This window comes from Zalophus californianus, chromosome 3 (genome assembly GCF_009762305.2).
Source record: "Zalophus californianus isolate mZalCal1 chromosome 3, mZalCal1.pri.v2, whole genome shotgun sequence".
In the NCBI taxonomy this organism is placed as follows: domain Eukaryota; kingdom Metazoa; phylum Chordata; class Mammalia; order Carnivora; family Otariidae; genus Zalophus; species Zalophus californianus.
Window position 1 is genome coordinate 150,266,378 of NC_045597.1, and position 17,554 is coordinate 150,283,931.

Genomic DNA, 17,554 nt, shown 5'->3' on the forward strand with positions numbered 1-17,554 from the left:
CAATTTTCAGGAAGTAAGTGGAGAATAATTCAGTACTGTTGGTTGTATTGAGGGGAAGGAACATTAGAAGAATATAGGAAATGTAGAAAGTAGAAGGTTGAATCCGTTTAGGGGTTGTCACACAAGGAGAAACTTTAAGAGCAAGAATGTTAAGAGGATTTTTGCTTGCTTATCTCTAATTTTCCCCATTGCCGGTGTAGCATATCCTAGGAGAGGGCCTATCAAAGTAACCTGAGTGAGGACAGAGAGGTGGGTTTAGAGTATGGCCAAGTGGCCCAGGTCCTGAATTCTGGTGGAGTGTGTTACCAGGGACAGGTCCCTGCAGTAAGCCAAGGGGAGAAGTAGCTATGTTAGGAGTGCTGGCCATCAGTGTATCTTGTCATAAGATTTTAGGGTCCAGAACAACGAGTTTCAGCCAACATGAGGGTTTGAGGAGCAGCCAAAGAGGCATCCTGTCCATAATTTATTGTCCCTAGCATATAAAAAAAAAAATCAATAAACGCTCAAGCTGTTCTTTTTGACAATATTAAAAAGACAAATGAGATTAGGAAGTTGTGAAATAGAAATAGTCAGGTTGGTGACTTTGTAAATTTGACACTCGGTTTGGAGAGTACCCATGTTAGGTTATGAAATAATTATTTAGCTCTAGGAGGCTTATTCATATGGTGCCAATGCAAAATAGGAAATTGGAATTAGCTATCATTCTAGCAAAATATACTGTTTCACAATGACAAAAGGGAACATATCTTGGTGATAGTGTCTAGTGCACATGTATATAATGAATTACAAGGTAATTTTAATGTTCTTTCCTTTGCAAAGTTTGCCTCTCTGGCATTGTATTGATAAGTATAAACTTACCGGAGATCCTGCAAATCCCACTTCACCAGGATTTCCATTTCTACCAGGTTCACCCTTTAAGGTTAAAAAAAAAAAAACAACAACAAAAAACACACACACAGACACAAGGTGAGGGGGAGGCAAAGAGGATTAAAATGCTCCCTTCTGAGACTAGACGACAAGTCAATTGCCGATAAAGGTCTTTTTTAGAAAGCTCATGCCCCCACCCCCAAAAAAGAAAGCGCATGCCCAATGCTCTAAACAGTGTAAAAGTGAGATTGGGCTCTATTTCTGATGGCAATCTATTATAGCAAGTCAGTGTGAAGCTTTCACTAATTTATCCAGAAGAAGAAATTAATATAAATTATACTCATCTGACCTAGCTCACCTTTTCACAATCATCAAAATTTACACACACATACAACACACAGGTACATGCTATGAAATTCTATATCAACATGTGGCACTGAATTAAAACAGTTTCTTAGAACACGACTTGTCATTTCTTTTCTTGTGATAAAATAATTAAGAACTACTAGACATACTTTCTTTACTACCAAATTCAATGTATCTGCTGAAATAAATCTCTTTGAGACACAAAGAGAAAATATTTACTTGTTTTAGTATCACATAGAAATTAACAGTTTACCCATGATTTTATCCTCAACTTTGGTACAACTGAGAAAAAAAGTCCAGAAAATCAAATCTGTTTTTGTATCCTGTTCTTAGATCACATGTTATCATTGTTAAAACCTGAAGTTGAGTCTTAACTTTAAAAATCTAATTGAAGGGGCGCCTGGGTGGCCAAGTCGTTAAGCGTCTGCCTTCGGCTCAGGTCGTGATCCCAGGGTCCTGGGATCGAGCCCCACGTCAGGCTCTCTGCTCAGTGGAGAGCCTGCTTCTCCCTCTCTAACTGCCCCCTGCTCGTGTTCTCTCTCTCACTCACTCTCTCTCTCTCTGTCAAATAAATAAATAAAATCTTAAAAAAAAAAATCCAATTGAAGAAATGGCTTTTTCAGCATTGGAGAGCAATATCGGTGCTATACTATTAATACATTAAAAAAATTCCATTTAATGAAGACCTCATAATGATGTTTTGCCATCAGAGCAATGTATTTTTCTTTAAGTTCACGTCAGAGGTTCCACCAGCAAAAGTTGTGGCTATTGTGACAGCAATTCTAATATCTTATGGAGAAATCACAATGGAAAACTTGGGGGGGAGATGCAAGAAAAAACCAGAACCTAATAATACAAAACCATTGAAATTAAGAATACTTTTAGATTTTTATAGAACTACACTCTGAGTTCTCCAGTTTTGCGTGCATTTAATAAAAGCTAAGAGTGAGGAAAGTACATTGGGAGTTAATGAATAATATCCATGTTAACACTGTAGCTTCTTATTAACCTCTTCAAAATTGCAAAGCATAATGAAGGCAGGCAGCTTACATCTTCACCAGGTTTTCCAGGAGGGCCCTCTGGTCCACGTGTACCTATTGGACCCTAATAACAAAGCAAAATGAAAGGAAAAAAAGAAGATTTACTTATATTTGCCTATACCTACCAATGATATAATCTAAAATATTCTTGAGACAAATGAAAAATATCAGAGAAAACAGCTTTATTTATATTCTGAATTTTATGTTGCATGCCTCAGATCATGTACTCAAAGGAAAAAAATTTAATTTCACAAATGCAAATATCTTGGCATGGTCTGCTAACCATATTCAAAGCCTCTGAATTTAAATACTCTGCCACAAGAAACATAATACTAGCCTCCTGAACTGGACCCTAATTTCTCACTACATTAGGAAAGGGCTGACAAAAGAAAGAGCTCACATCATTATAATGGTGGACCCATCTTTAACTGGGTCTACATGCTTACTCGACATTTACCATTGGTCCAGGTTCGCCAGGTTCACCAGGAGGTCCTGTAGGGCCAATGCCACCCTAAAATTAAGAACAAATTATGCAAATAAATATAATTATATGTAAATTACATATACAAACCAAAGAAAACAGAATACTAAATCATATATTCCTGAGGATAGTGCAGTTGCTTAAACTGCTGGGTCTCCCACATTCCAGCTCTGTGCCTTTGAGGGAGTTACTTAATCTCTCTAAACCTCAATTTCCTAACCTGTGAAATAAGAATAATAATGCTACCTACTTCATTAAGCTGTTACAGCTCTCTTGATAACAAATGCACGTTAAGAACCTAGAATAGTGCTGCACAGAGGGGGTGTTCCATCGGTGGTACTTATCATCATGATACTGACGTTCGTCTTCCTCATCACCATCAACAACTACAGTTTTCTATTCATCCAGGGCACTAATATAAAATGGCTTGAAGTAAGACTCCACACACATGATAATGACAATATGAAATCTTTGACAGAGCTAAGAATTCTTTTTTTTCCCTTTCTTTTGGAAAAATTATTTCCTACTGCCCGTCAAATCACTACAAAAATTAAAAAATATCTCTACACTGCTTGATTGGTATTTGATATGCTACAGAAAGATAGTATTATACTCTTTTTAAAGATCCCATGGAGTGATTGCCTTGGCTGTGATTTCTAATACCACATGGTGGTAGCCTTCAATGATCTGGTTTCACAGCCTCAGAGTTAGCACATAACCAATTAGGAGAATTTTCATTATGACATGAGATAATGATCTGTGATTTCAGAAGCAAAAGCATATAAAAATCCTTTGTATTGGAGGCCAGTCACATAAAGAAACCAGATGATAAAACTTTAGCCGCATGAAGAAACTCTGAAAAAACATGCTGCATGTATTTCTGAATAGAAGTTAATTGAATACAGCCTGTTCAAAGTGAGCATTACAATATGAAATTTAAAGGCAAGCTGAAAGCACGCATGTCACAGAGACCTTATTTGTATTTGTTTTTATTTTGCTATAGTATGTAGGTTAATTATAAAAAGACTTACTTGCTGCCCTTGTAAGCCTTGAGGTCCCCTTGGGCCAACAGGACCCTTAAAAACAAATGAGAAGAAAAGTTGCATAGTGTTCATGACAATTAGGTCAAACGTTTCAAAAATGTTGAATCAGGCTTAGAATCTGGAAAAGTGAAGCTTTGACAGTGAAAGATGATGACATTCTTCATTTGTACTCATCTGGAATGCAGCTAAATTCAAGAAGATTAAAGTTTGGGCAACATTTGGGATGATTTTATACATACTTTCACTCTCATAAAGAGAAAAAAGAATATGCCCGTATACACCCAGTGCCTCTGGGACAAGAACATTTGCATGCTTAAGGGGTGGTTCTGTTAAACCAGAATATCCAACGAAAGAAAAATCTTGGCAGGCAGTTAAGTAATTCTCAAACTGTCTATTGAGTTCTTCAGCATCACAGCAGATAACTCTTATAGCTTTAATGAGCACATTGAATTAAAGACTTAGGAAGCTATCAACAATATTGACTAGATTACATTAAATGTAAGTTTAAAATTATCTACAGCACTGAGATTTCTGGATTATTTCTTTCTTTCATAACAAACATTTAAAGTATCCACATAGGCTTTTTCCATTTAAACATGAAATGATTGCACCAAGGCATGACAAAGGGAAGGAAAGGAAAATGCCATTTTAAAAATTGTATTAATCATATATCCATATAATTTTTGAAGTGTAAGAAAAAGCAAAACCAATTAAATCAAAATCAAGTTTGTTCTTATGGCAAAAATTTAAATTTTTATTTTGAATTGATCAGGGTTTTAGCTAGTAAGAAAACAAAAGCTCCATTTAAAAAATAAACATATTTGCAATTTGAACTTCAGATGGATGGAAACACATATATTTCAGAAACATATCCCATGGTAATCATTGAATGAGCCCATACTGCTAGTGATTTAAAAAGTAGACAGACAGGCAGTGTTTAAGGATGGGTAAAAGATGTGCTTATGTATGTAGTCTAACTTTACACTTGGCTATTGCCCAGAATTCCATTAATCTGGGATGACTTTGAATTATGTTATGAGCAAAAAAGCATGGGAGAGTTGGTTGGATAAGTGTTAATTTGTTCAGTGAGATTGTATTCTCCAAATACCCAGGTTAAAGTACTTGACCAGAGAAAATGGGACTCTTTGGCAGTTGAAGAAATTCAAAAGACAATGGGAATGGGGTTGCTAGGCCCAGTCAGGAAACTTTAGAGCTGTTGGCATAGGCAGCCAGAGGATATTAAATAGGAAATAATGAAAATTAAAATGGCAAAACTTCCCATGTCAAAGTTTTGCCAAATCACTGTTTCTAAAAACACCGTCAAAAGTATGGGTTTTGTTGTGGTGGTTATATGTTTTAAAATCCTTTATTTTCTTCAAATATTAAATGAAATATACAGGCAGCCCTTTATTAAAGTCAACAAATTCTTTGCACAGTTACAAATGGAACACCACTGGGCTTTTAATTGGGACACGGCAGGGTTTGACAAATAAACTGAATGAGTTAATGGATGGATGGATGGATTTGTTTAAGAAGACACATATTACTTCTTAACTAGCTAATTCAAACCTTGCTTTATATAATGTTATTTTCCACAAGAAACTTTGATTATCAGTAAAATCTGCACTTACCACAGAGCCAGGCATGAGGCCTACTTGACTTCCAAGTCCAGATTTTTCATCTAACCCAGCCATCTGAGCTGAAAATGGCTGTAAAAGCAATGTGTTCATGTTATTTCCACAGCAAAAGACATAGATCAACAAACTTTTAGATTGAGAAATGCACATTCTCTGGGATTCTCATAGAATGACTCTTCTGAGAATCATTTTATACTTTTGACTTTAAAGCGCAGAAAGATTCGAGTTCTTTTCCATTGTACATGTTTTTGATTGAACAATCTTCCTCAGAGTATTTTACAACTAAGTTCCTTCAGAACAACTACTGCAATGGGCCAAATGTCTCCTCCTTGGTAAAAGCATATACCGTTCTGCTGGTCTAATCGTTTTCAGCTTTAAATCTCTTTATCTGATTTTCTCCCACAATTGGAGCATTCCAAACGTCTGAACAAAGCCTAAAAGCTGCTTTTAAAACATTTGTCCTGCAGATTCCAGTTTCCATTTCAGACTATTTTACTTAGATGGTATTCTTGTTTCTTTGTTCATGACCAGTAAACTTTAACTGTATTTATGTAAGTTGATTTTATAATCCTTTTAATGACTCTCTGACTGTTCCAAGAATTGGCAACGGTTTTATCTATTCCCTTTCACATCACAAAAACTCTGGTAACCCAATTGACCAAAACTGTCCATATATATTCCAGGAGTTCGATTAATTTCCAGATCTTAGTAGGGGAAATGTGCATACTGTTGAAAAAAATAAATTGGCAATTCCTTCTGCAATCAGTTGAGAAGCAACTGTATAAATTATAATAAAACAAAAATCCGATTTCAGTCCATATGTTCCCTAGCTTTGCTATGCATCTACTCATAAAGCCCCTACGTCTGCCACTAAGAATTCAAGGAAGCATATATAGAAAGACATTTTGTTTTATTTTATTTCTGGCAGGAAACTAAAATTGGGAAATCATCAGATAGGATTTTTCATGTCAACTCAGTGGCCCATTCCATATACATCATACTGGATGTGTCATCCTCCCTTCTTGTGGAGGACATGACACAGATTTTGTGAGCATTCTGAGCCTAGAGAACAGCAGAAGAAGAAAGATGTCGCTCTTTTCAATTTATATTGGGGACAGTATTAGTAGCCCTTTAGAATCAATGGAAAGAATAAAATTGCAGAGTCCAGAACTGGCATTGAAAAACACAAGTAATTTGAAGCGGTACTTTGAAAAATGCTATTTTGAATTTTCCAACAATTCTCTGTGGATTTCCTAGTTTTATTGTTGCTCCATAGTAGCACTGCATTCACTTAGCTGCTCTTCCAGTCAAGGGCCAACATGTGAACTAAGACAACTTAAAATCATAATAATAAATCAAAAACTTAGGTGGGGGGGATGGGCAAAGTAGGTGAAGGGGATGAAGAGGCACAAACTTCTGGTTATGAAATAATAAGTCACAGGGATGAAAAGTAAGTACAGCTTAGGGGATACAAACAATAATATTGTAATAATATTGTATAGTGGCAGATGGTGACTACACTTACCACGGTGAGCATTGAGGAATGTATAGAATTGTTGAAACACTACATTGTACACTCGAAACAACTAGAACATTGTATGTCAACTATCCTTCAATAATAAAAATTTTAAAATTAACATATTATCTAAATATAACATTGAACAATGCATAGAACTCACCCTGCTCATGCCATCAGGTCCTGGGTGGGATGGATGTCCAGGAGGCCCTGGGGCACCGGGCTGACCAGGAACACCTGGTTCTCCATCAATTCCCTGAGGACCACGAGGACCCTGGGAAAACAAGCCAGCGCAAATTAGAACACATTGCCAAATATGTACTTAGTAGAAAGCTAAAAGCACAGACTTCTTGATGGAGATGAAGTGTTCATTATTTTAAAAAGGAATAGACATACTGTACGCTTCCGATTCTATGACATTCTGGAAAAGGCGAAATTATGGAGATTAGCAGTGGCCAGGGGTTGGGGTGGGAATGGGGAGATTAAAAGGCAGAGCACAGAAGAATTTTAGAACAGTGAAAACACTCTGTGTGATACTATGATGATGAATATGTGCCAGTATACACTCGTCCAAACCCCATCAAGAGCAATTCTAATGCAAACTATGGATTCTGATGGGGGATCTTGATATGGGGACAGATCGTATATGAGAACTCTCTGTGCCCACCTTTAAATTTTGATGTGAACCTCAAACTTCTCTAAAAAAAAAATAAATAAATAAAGTCCTATAAAAAAAAAACAAACAAAACCAATAGCAATCCAGCCACCTACAGTAATTTCATCAGCTCTGCTGACACTGCTGATTTCAGCCCTGATCACAGCCTCTCCATCAGGGCATGGTTGTACATTCTGGTCAAAACTTGGCTCTTGATGTATTAAATCCCCAGTATGAGCCTTCTTGGAAGAATTATAAAATTGCATTCCGTTCACCAGTGTTCTAGAACAAGCTTCCCTATTTGGTTGGTTTTGTGGTGTTTAATAAAAATTTCTAAATTCACTTGTCTGTCTTAGATTACGGTTAACTATACATGTGTCTACTTAACCTCCTCCCACCAAAAAAACATCTGAAAGCCCCTTGACTGGGGTTTGTGGTTTTTTCCATTTCTAATTTTTTTAATGTTTTGTATAGTTCTTGGCACATGGCAGACACAATATATGCTTACTACATTTTCACATCTCAATCCTCTTTATTCTCGTCCCTCAAGTCTGGCACACTTTATTTCCTTTACCATCCCCAAAGGTAGACCAGACCAATAAGAAACAGAGGGAAAGGCACAGTGACCCAGCCTGGGTCAAGTAGAACTAGCCAAGTCTAGTTCTCAGAGAAGTGAGCAATGGTTTCTAGCTGCCAAATTCCACCCTCCTCCCAACCCACATTCTGAAGGCAGCTTGGTGAACAGCCACGTCCTCAGTGCTGGAAATGCTCCATCCCCCAACCTCATCATTCCCACAAGCCTCGTGAAGCATTTTCTGACTTTTTAACCCCTGAAGAGTCCTAACGGACTTTCAAAAGAAAGAAGGGACCAAAGAACTCAAAAGTCAGTATGACTGTTATAATTAGAAGCAGATCAAGAAAAATATAGTAAGGGAATTGGAGTTCAATAAAAGGAGCTTCTCATGCCTAAACATGAGAACACCTCCTGGCTTACAATAAGTAATTAAAATATGAGTTAATACAGCAGAAAGAATAAATATAAAACAAGCTGAGATGGGAAAGGGGGCAGTTTGCATATAACGGCTTTGGGGAGGGTGGCATAATAGCTATTCAGTAATTTAATTAATATATTCAAACATTTATATAGATTCATATAGATACGTTTACTTCTTGGAAGACTAGAATATAAGCAAACTTATCTATTCAAATAGAAGTAGATAGTCTGAAAAACTTCCACTTTAAAAACTAATTTCTCAGAAAATTATTCTCCTCCTTTATCAAGTCAAACACTTTCTGACTCCTAGACCACTGTCAATTCACTGAACTCTTTTAATTATACTTACGAGGCTGATTCTAATTGCTATCTAGGACGCCTGGATCATAGGAATGTGAGCACCATCAGCTGGAAGTTCATATTGTCAGTGGTAGTGCAGAAAATGTAGTAGTCTGATCTACTCAAAGAGCCTTGTGTGGAAAACTTCTAATGTCGTTTTGAAATGTGAAATTGCTAATTGATAACCAGGTATTGTTATACAAAAAGTGAGCTGAAACATCTCTGCTCCCGAGGGGATTTCTAAAGACAACACCAAAAACTACATTTAGTGTCAATGAGAATAGAGAGAATTTTGGGTAATATTAATCCTCAAAAATTGTGTCCTTTCTCCATCCCTCTGTGATTAATAATCATGTTTTAAAGTCCACTCTGAAGCCAGCCCACTTTTCTATTGACTTCATGATGCATTCTGTGCCTCCAAAGCATCTACTCTAAATAACCTACATGATTTACTCTCATGCAAATTGAGATTAAAATTAATAAAAATTTGTAAAAATTATCCAAAATTAAGTGAACATAATTGTAAGTGAAAGTAAGAAAAATATAGTATATGAGCAGTTTTACTAAGAAACACTGAAAACAAAAACTATCATTTGGGAACACATTAAAATATATACCTTCATATTTCTAAGTGAGCTGAATTATATACATTTTATATTAAGGTAAATATTCCATTTATCATCGTTCCCACCCATCCCCCAGGATACTCTAGCACTAATCTCAGACATCTACAATAAAAAGTACTTATTGTGTAAGACTGATGAATCACAGACCTGTACCTCTGAAACAAATAATATATTATATGTTAAAAAAAAAAAAGAAGAAGATAGTAGGAAGGGAAAAATGAAGGAGGGGAAAATCGGAGGGGAGACGAACCATGAGAGACTGTGGACTCTGAGAAATAAACTGAGGGTTCTAGAGGGGAGGGGGGTGGGGGGATGGGTTAGCCTGGTGATGGGTGTTAAAGAGGGCACGTACCGCATGGAGCACTGGGTGTTATACGCAGACAATGAATCATGGAACACTACATCAAAAACTAATGATATAATTGTATGGTGATTAACATAACATAAAAAGTACTTATATATTGCCACTAGGTGGCGACCTTTAAACATCCACAAATAGAAAAGACTAATAAATTACCTCAATGGTAAAGAACTTTATTCACCACACACACACACACACACACACACACACATCATGAAATGTTAGAGTTGGTGAGATTGTCCCATTTTACAGATGAGGAAACAGATCTACAGAGTTTAAGTGTCATGTGCAATTAAAACTCAGCACACCATTGTCCATCTTCTGACAGACAAATTGCTAGTTTGTCACTATGAAGTTATCAGGTTAACTTAGTTAAAACCAAGGACATATGATGAGAGACAGTCCCGATGGTCATTGGCTAGGAACGAAGGCTTCGTGAGAGTATCTCTGTAGCAGTAGTTCTTGAGCCTGAGCACTGTTGCTCTCTTTCCCCAGGGGGACATTCGGTAACATCAAGAGACATTTTTAGCTCTCACAACTGTATGAAGAAGGAGGACAGGTATTGCTACTGGCATCTAGTGGGTAGAAATCAGAAATGCTGCCAATCATCCTACAATGCATAGGAATTAAGTGGCCCCAAATACCAATAGTGTTGAGCTTGAGAAACCATGCTTTCCATCGTGAGATTTCTGCGTGTTTTTGATGGTGATGGAAGCAGAGGGAGAAACTGGTATTTAAGATGGCAGTAGCAGCCTACATTGTGCCAGCCACAGCTTTTGTCTGGTAAGCGGCTTCTCCATGTCTTGGGACCTGAGGCAAAATACTCTACCTACAGGTATTTTGTGACATCATGCCAGGATCTTGCAATTGGCCATGTTGGAAGCATTTACACCAGGGAAATCAGCAAAAGTACAGGCACGTCTTTTTTTAATGAGTCAGTCGTTAAACACTTACCATCACACCAATGCTTGCTAGGATTAAGAGAACAGATTTCCTATTTGGGCATCTGCCAAGATTGTTTTGCTTAATTCCAAATAAATAGCTACTCCTCTTACACACACACACACACACACACACACACACACATACACACAAACACACCCCTAATTCTCCATTGATTGTCTCATTGTTAACCAAGATAGGAAGCGGAGCATATCACACACTAAGTCAAGTAGAGAAGACGGGGCAAGAGTAGACTCACTGAATCCTAATAAGGAATTCTGAAAGTCCAACCAGTATTTCCATAGTAACTTCCACCTAGACTTAGGACTCAGTGTTATCAATTATTTAAGGGCATGAGTACATTGATGCACATTATTTTCTGCATGGTCCCCTGCACTTCACCTAACTGAAGTTATCTTCTATCTGTTTCGGTCATTCTAGACCCTGGGCAGACATCTGGAGAGCCACTAACAGTGTTCATGCTACCAACACTGGTGAGGTAGCTCAGTAAGCCCAACAATGAAGAATGAAGAACAGCATGGGGTCATCAGAACACAGCCTTCCTACACACCTATAGGACTATGCCCTGTTTCCTTGGGAAAACTGTCATTTACCTGCACGCCTGCCAATACCTATATCCATAACTCCAGCTCCAGTTTGGAAAAAGTATTGTCAGCATGCTATACTTGGTCAAATGTGTGGAAGCATAAAATAATATCAAAGATGAAACCAGTGGCAAGAGCTCCTAGTGACATGATCTAAAATACATTTTTCCTTATTTATATATTCAAGGTTGTTTGTTGCTTCCTTGCTCATCTATTTCTCCCATCTACATATGGATAAACACATATTTAGAAGGCTAAAAATCTAGAGAGTTAAATTTAGTAGATGTCATTAGACAGAAAATTAAAGAGCACAAATTTTTCTGATTAAAACATAAGATACTGATAGCAATACAAAAATTAATCCAGTTATTTAATATATGAAAGACATTAGTTTCTGAGGGTGAGATCTAAAAAGAAAAAGAATTGCTATCCTAGGACTTGGTAATAAGTAAAAAAACTCTGGCATATATTATATAATATGTTGATGTTTTATCTCAAGGGTATAAAGTTGATCATTTAAATTTAAGGGTGTTCCCTTTGTTCTGGTAATGGATTTGTTGATTTTTTAAAATGACTCCTTTGATAACTCTGTATCAGCTGTGCAGTGAAAAAAGATAGAGTGTTACTCGGGAAATAAATTCACTGTACAACCACTTGAAAGAAAATTTAGTCCTCTAATAATTTTTTCCTTTATCCAGTTTGGTTATTCCTGTAGCAACCACAGATCACAGAACTAGGGTGTTTTATCTCAACAGGACATTCCTGGCATTGTTCACTCATGATTTACAACTTCTGAAAACAACATGAGGTATTCATTAGGTTTCCTTAGGTTCTACTTTATTTTAGTTTGGCCTCCTGAGGGACGAAGAGACGCCGTTTGTGTTACCTACGAAGATAATAGGTAATTATTACCATGTGATCATTTCCTCTGAATCAGAAGAGACGCACAATCACTTCACGACCTGAATTCTGTCCCATTTGAAAGAGGTGAGAGAGAAACAGCGCCACCAACTCTTTGCCGCATCCTGGGAATGTGGTCTCGAGGTGCTTACTCAGTACAGGGTACAATTCACAAAAAAGGCGACTCTGCTGTCAACTTACAGGTTTTCCCTTCGGGCCCCTCTCTCCTCTTGGTCCTTGTGAACCAGGAGGTCCCTGAAACAGAAAATGATGATTATGCCTTCAAAACACACATACTTCAGATGTTCTTGTTTTAAATGCTTGCTTGATCTAAGAAAACCGGAAAACAGAAGTATCGCTCTTCTTTTCTAATTTGATTCAACTGAAGACTATAGAAAATAAAGCCACGTGCATATAAAAGCCCTGCGTACACAGAAAGGCTGTTTATGTTAGCAATGAAGCTTAAAGGCCTGTAAAGAATTAAAGAATTAAGTGCTACATCAGAGCGTCAAGGAGCCCAGTGAGCTGAACATATTACTTGAACGATAATTGCAAAATTTATAAGGATCATTTTTGCTGTCTTGTCCCATGCAAACCTTTGGTACTAAATGATGGCCACTAAAATACAGTTCGGATTTTTAGAACTACATAGATGTGTGAAACCCAAATTATCGGTGATCTGAGGGAACATACGTGTGTGTTCTCCATCTAGTTACCTAGGAATGCTACTACTAATCCAAACCTGAAATCAGTAGTCTTCTGTGCTAAACCAGTAATACGCTCTTCTGATGTGTAATTTCTCAAATTCTATGGAAATATGATTTAATTTCACTAACAGATGAAATTAACGGTTTGTTTCATTAAACAGATAAAAGGAGCCTACCTTTAATCATTGTCAAACAATAGACAGGTGTGCCCTAATTTCAATGAGTAAAGCTAATCTAAAATTAACAATGTAACAACAGATCGCTTTGCCTTTCATATAACCAATAGGGACACTAGAGAAATAACAGGGTTCATCAATTTCAGAACGAAATGATCTTTTTTGCATCATTCATTGCTGCAAAGGAACACTTGAACTTGAAGCTGTTTCAAAAACAAATGTTTCAAGAAGCCAAGCATCATGGTTTTGCATTCTATTGTCTTTTGATGGGTATAATATTTATAAGGACTTTCAGTATCTCTAAGAACTTAAGAGTACCATGAATGTTGGAGGAAACTACTTACTGCTGGTCCTGGACGCCCACGTATGCCTGTTACCTAAACGACAAACAAGATAATCTGTAAAGATGAAGTTTTGACAGAGTTTTAGAAAATCAATAGTCAAACAAGTAAGAATAACCGCAAAAATCCCAGTGAAATTTTTTGGAGCAAATGGATGTTGTCAATTGATGCCCATGTCCAGCTTGCTTATGTGTTAGGACATTACCTAATTTACACTCTAATACAGGGAGGCTCTACTGTTACAGTGAATGAGAGCACCAAAGCTGGAGCCACGAGGCCTGGGTTCAAATCCTCACTAACTCTAATCCCTTCCCAGCGGTATGACATTGGACTTAACCTCTCCATGCTTACTATTCCTCCTTCTGCAAAATGGTGATGATGACTATAAAATTACCTCCCTGGCAGAGTTGTGAAGACAAATAAATAAATATTTGTAAAGCACTTAAAATAGCACCTAAGGCGGAGTAAGTACACGGAAGGGTTTATAAATGAAAGATAACAAATGAATGATTTACTTTCTAGGTAATCTTTGTTAAAAACAAGCCAATTTCAAGGCAAAGCAAAAATGCAAACACTGCCAAATAAATCAACATGCATATACTTTTTGTCTTGACAGAGTGATGACAACTCCTTTGAGATCGATGAGACTGCTGGTTGAAGAATTTTCATCCTACTTAATAATATACTTTTTGATCATGTACAGGTCTAAATAACTTAAGAATTCTTATAAAATAGGGAATTTCAATCAGAATAATGGCAAGACATATTTCCAGAAGTGTGGAACATTAAATCATGCCTTTCTATTTAGATTACATGGCTATTTATACTGTAAAAAATATACATCTTAACTATCACTTTACATCCATATATAATGTGCTTAACTTTGTAAGATCCTGATGTTCACTTTCAGTCATGGGACAATAAAATTCAGGAATATTGTAATAAATAAACATTAAATATTATATTAAAGAATCAATCTCTTGGTTTGCTTGTCTTATACTAAAACTTGGTTATAAAATAACTAATTTCCCTTTCTATGAGAGTATGTATGTAAGCAATAATATACAACTATAACTAAGTTTATTAAAGACACAAAAACGAATATATATATATATATACATATATATATATATACTTACAACAGGCACTAATCCTGGTTCTCCTTTTTGTCCCTATGAAGCAAAAAAAATATTCAATTATCAAAATATAATAGCTTGTTGTGCATAATCATGTCACACTAGAATATTCCATATAAACACTGGGAATCTCAATGTAAGAAATGTAAAAAATGGGTGCCAGGTTGGCTCAGTGGGTGAAGTATCTGCTTTTGGCTCAGGTCATGATCCCAGTCCTGGGTTCGAGCCCCATGTCAGGCTCCCTGTGCAGTGGGGGGTCTGCTTCTCCCCCTCTCTCTGCCCCTCCCCCCTGCTCATGTTCTCCCTCTTGCTCATGCCCTCTCTCTCAAATAAATAAATAAAATCTTAAAAAAAAGAAATGTAAAAAACAAAAAGGAGATGAGAAAAGAAACAATATTTACAGTAGTCAGACATTATTGATGAAAAAAATTACTACCATATGAAAGACACAAAAATATCAATCCAATATTTGAAAAGCATAAAGTTATTTCACCTTAGTTTTTATAGTGAATAAGCCTAACGAATTGACTAGATCAGGAGATACTTGTCATGAAAAGCTGTAAAGTCGAAGCACCATAGGAACACTACCCAAAGTCTGAAAACTCAAAAGAAAACCCAACATTTGGATATGTCTGAATTTTCACACTCATACTACATGCCACCTAGTTTTTAGTAACTTCCAGATGCCATTTCTAAAACTCCTGCCATCTTTTTTATAACTCATGGAAGAATCTGAGAAATAACAAGAGGTAAGTTTGCTTATCTACCAAAAAAGGAAGAAAGAAAAGACATAATATTGGTTAGACAATTAGGAAAATCTAGAAAAAATATTAACTGAATAGGAAAATAAAAATAACACAAGAAACAATCATAACTTAAAGGAAATAACATCAGGCAGTTTAGTTGGCTTTTACAATAGATGCAGCAAACACAACAGATATAGATGGGATCCTTTGAACTTCAGTTTCTCAAAAATCATATTCTCATAGCATGATTTCAAGTACATAGATTAAATAATATTGGATGAATTGTACATTATATGGCTCTATTTTACCACATATTTACTTCTATTATTTATTTTGGAATTTGTCTTCCAACAAATGTTGGTCTCCCCAAGGTCATGATCAAGTCAATTTTATATCCTCAGTTTGACAGAGAGAAATCCTCAATAAATTTTTGAATATATTAATTTCCATTAATATAGTATGAAGTAATGCTTTTTACTGGGCAATTGCAGATTATGAATACATTAAGGATTATACCCAAAATGTAGAAAAAGCTCGAGTAATGAGTTCTATTTTATTTAATTTCTCTTTTCACATGTAATGCTCTTTTATCTGATTATAAAAATAATATGGGTTAATGGGGAATTTTGAAAATAGAGGAAACTTACAGAAGAAACTAAATATCATACTCAACACCCAGGAGAAAACCGTTTTTAACATTCTTGTATTCTTAGTTTTCCATCATGTACCCAAACTTGATTTACCTCATCAATGCCTCAGTATTTTACTCTTAGAATACAGTTTCATTTTTACAATTAAAAATAACTACAATGAATATCCTTGTTTATAAATATTTGTGTAGCATCTCTAGTTAATACCTTATGATGTATTTCTAGAATTTAAAGTTGTGGGTTAAAGATCATACATATTTTTCAGGTTTTTGATCTAGATCACTTAAGCATACTCCTGAAAGGTACAATGAAATTATATCCTTTCAGTAGTATCTCACATCTGACAAAATTTTGTGAAGTGAAATTTTAAAACTATTTTACAATCCTCATAGTCTTAGTAATGGATTCGATGGCAGAACCATACCCTGATCACACCTGCTGATTCTAATGCTCAGGTTAGAATTCGGCAGTGGGAGATGGTTCTACAGAAGCAGGATGGAGCTCTATCTGAGTAAGTTCAAGGTAGGACACGAGACTAAAAGACAACCTACAAAAAGACTAGAAGAAAGGGATCAGCACATACGGGCAGCCAAACAGAGCAGGCTTATTTCTGCATTTCTAAGTCTCCTAACTTCTAGCCCAGGCCTTCCTATTTTTAACATAACCTGAAAATAATAAAAAATAACCTCTTAAGAGCTGTAAGAGCTTTCTCTGAGATACTGAAAGAATTTGAATTATTTAGAAAGGGTAGATAAATCCATGCCCAATACCTAAAGGACTTTATGAGAATAATACTGAAAAAAAAAAGTTCCTTTCTAGAACAAATCTAGAAAAACAAGTCAAAGGGAAGAGGAATTATTTCAGCCAAAAAGAGAAAAATGGGATAGTCCGCTAAGAATGGTTGAGAAATCTCCATTTTAAGAGACCAGAAATTAAAATGCAGCCTTGGCTCTTACTTTGTGTTTAGGAGAAATGGAACTCGCTGATATCTTTCTCAACTAAATTGTAAGGCTTCTGATATCCTATTATGAACTTTCTCTTGTTCCACAATACTTGATATGGGATTAAGTGCTCCATTATCAGTCTGATAATACATTTTTCTAATGATTCAATAATGATTCTTATTTTGGAAATAAGCCACCAGTGTAAGTATTTGTTGCTTTTTTTTTTTTAATATGGGCTTTGAGTAAGTTAATTTGCATGGAATGATCATTTGTCTAAGCTTTTGCTAAATTTGATTTTCAAACCCACTGGGAAACCTAAAATTCAAATACTCAGATTCAGATGAGAATTATAGCTTAATTTTGCTTCTTGTCTATTCTTCATCACTTAATGCCACATGGACATGCCTCACCACTTTTACAAGATGGCGTTACCATGGAGACCATCACAGTGTTTTTCCCATCATTGCATCATCTGTATCCTT

At 36.1% G+C, this 17,554-nt stretch overlaps 1 protein-coding gene across 2 annotated transcripts in view; it reads right to left on the bottom strand.

Annotated features, from left to right (window-relative positions):
• The window catches only part of COL5A2 (collagen type V alpha 2 chain), a 373,443-nt gene that overhangs the window by 49,311 nt on the left and 306,578 nt on the right, over window positions 1-17,554 (bottom strand). For both annotated transcript variants that reach the window (XM_027590566.2, XM_027590567.1), the window contains 9 exons: window positions 14,736-14,768; window positions 13,600-13,632; window positions 12,574-12,627; window positions 7,114-7,224; window positions 5,429-5,506; window positions 3,786-3,830; window positions 2,731-2,784; window positions 2,284-2,337; window positions 859-912 (listed from right to left, as the gene is read on the bottom strand). In XM_027590566.2, the coding sequence (XP_027446367.1) occupies window positions 859-912; window positions 2,284-2,337; window positions 2,731-2,784; window positions 3,786-3,830; window positions 5,429-5,506; window positions 7,114-7,224; window positions 12,574-12,627; window positions 13,600-13,632; window positions 14,736-14,768 (516 nt within the window). The remainder of the gene's footprint in view (window positions 1-858; window positions 913-2,283; window positions 2,338-2,730; window positions 2,785-3,785; window positions 3,831-5,428; window positions 5,507-7,113; window positions 7,225-12,573; window positions 12,628-13,599; window positions 13,633-14,735; window positions 14,769-17,554) is intronic.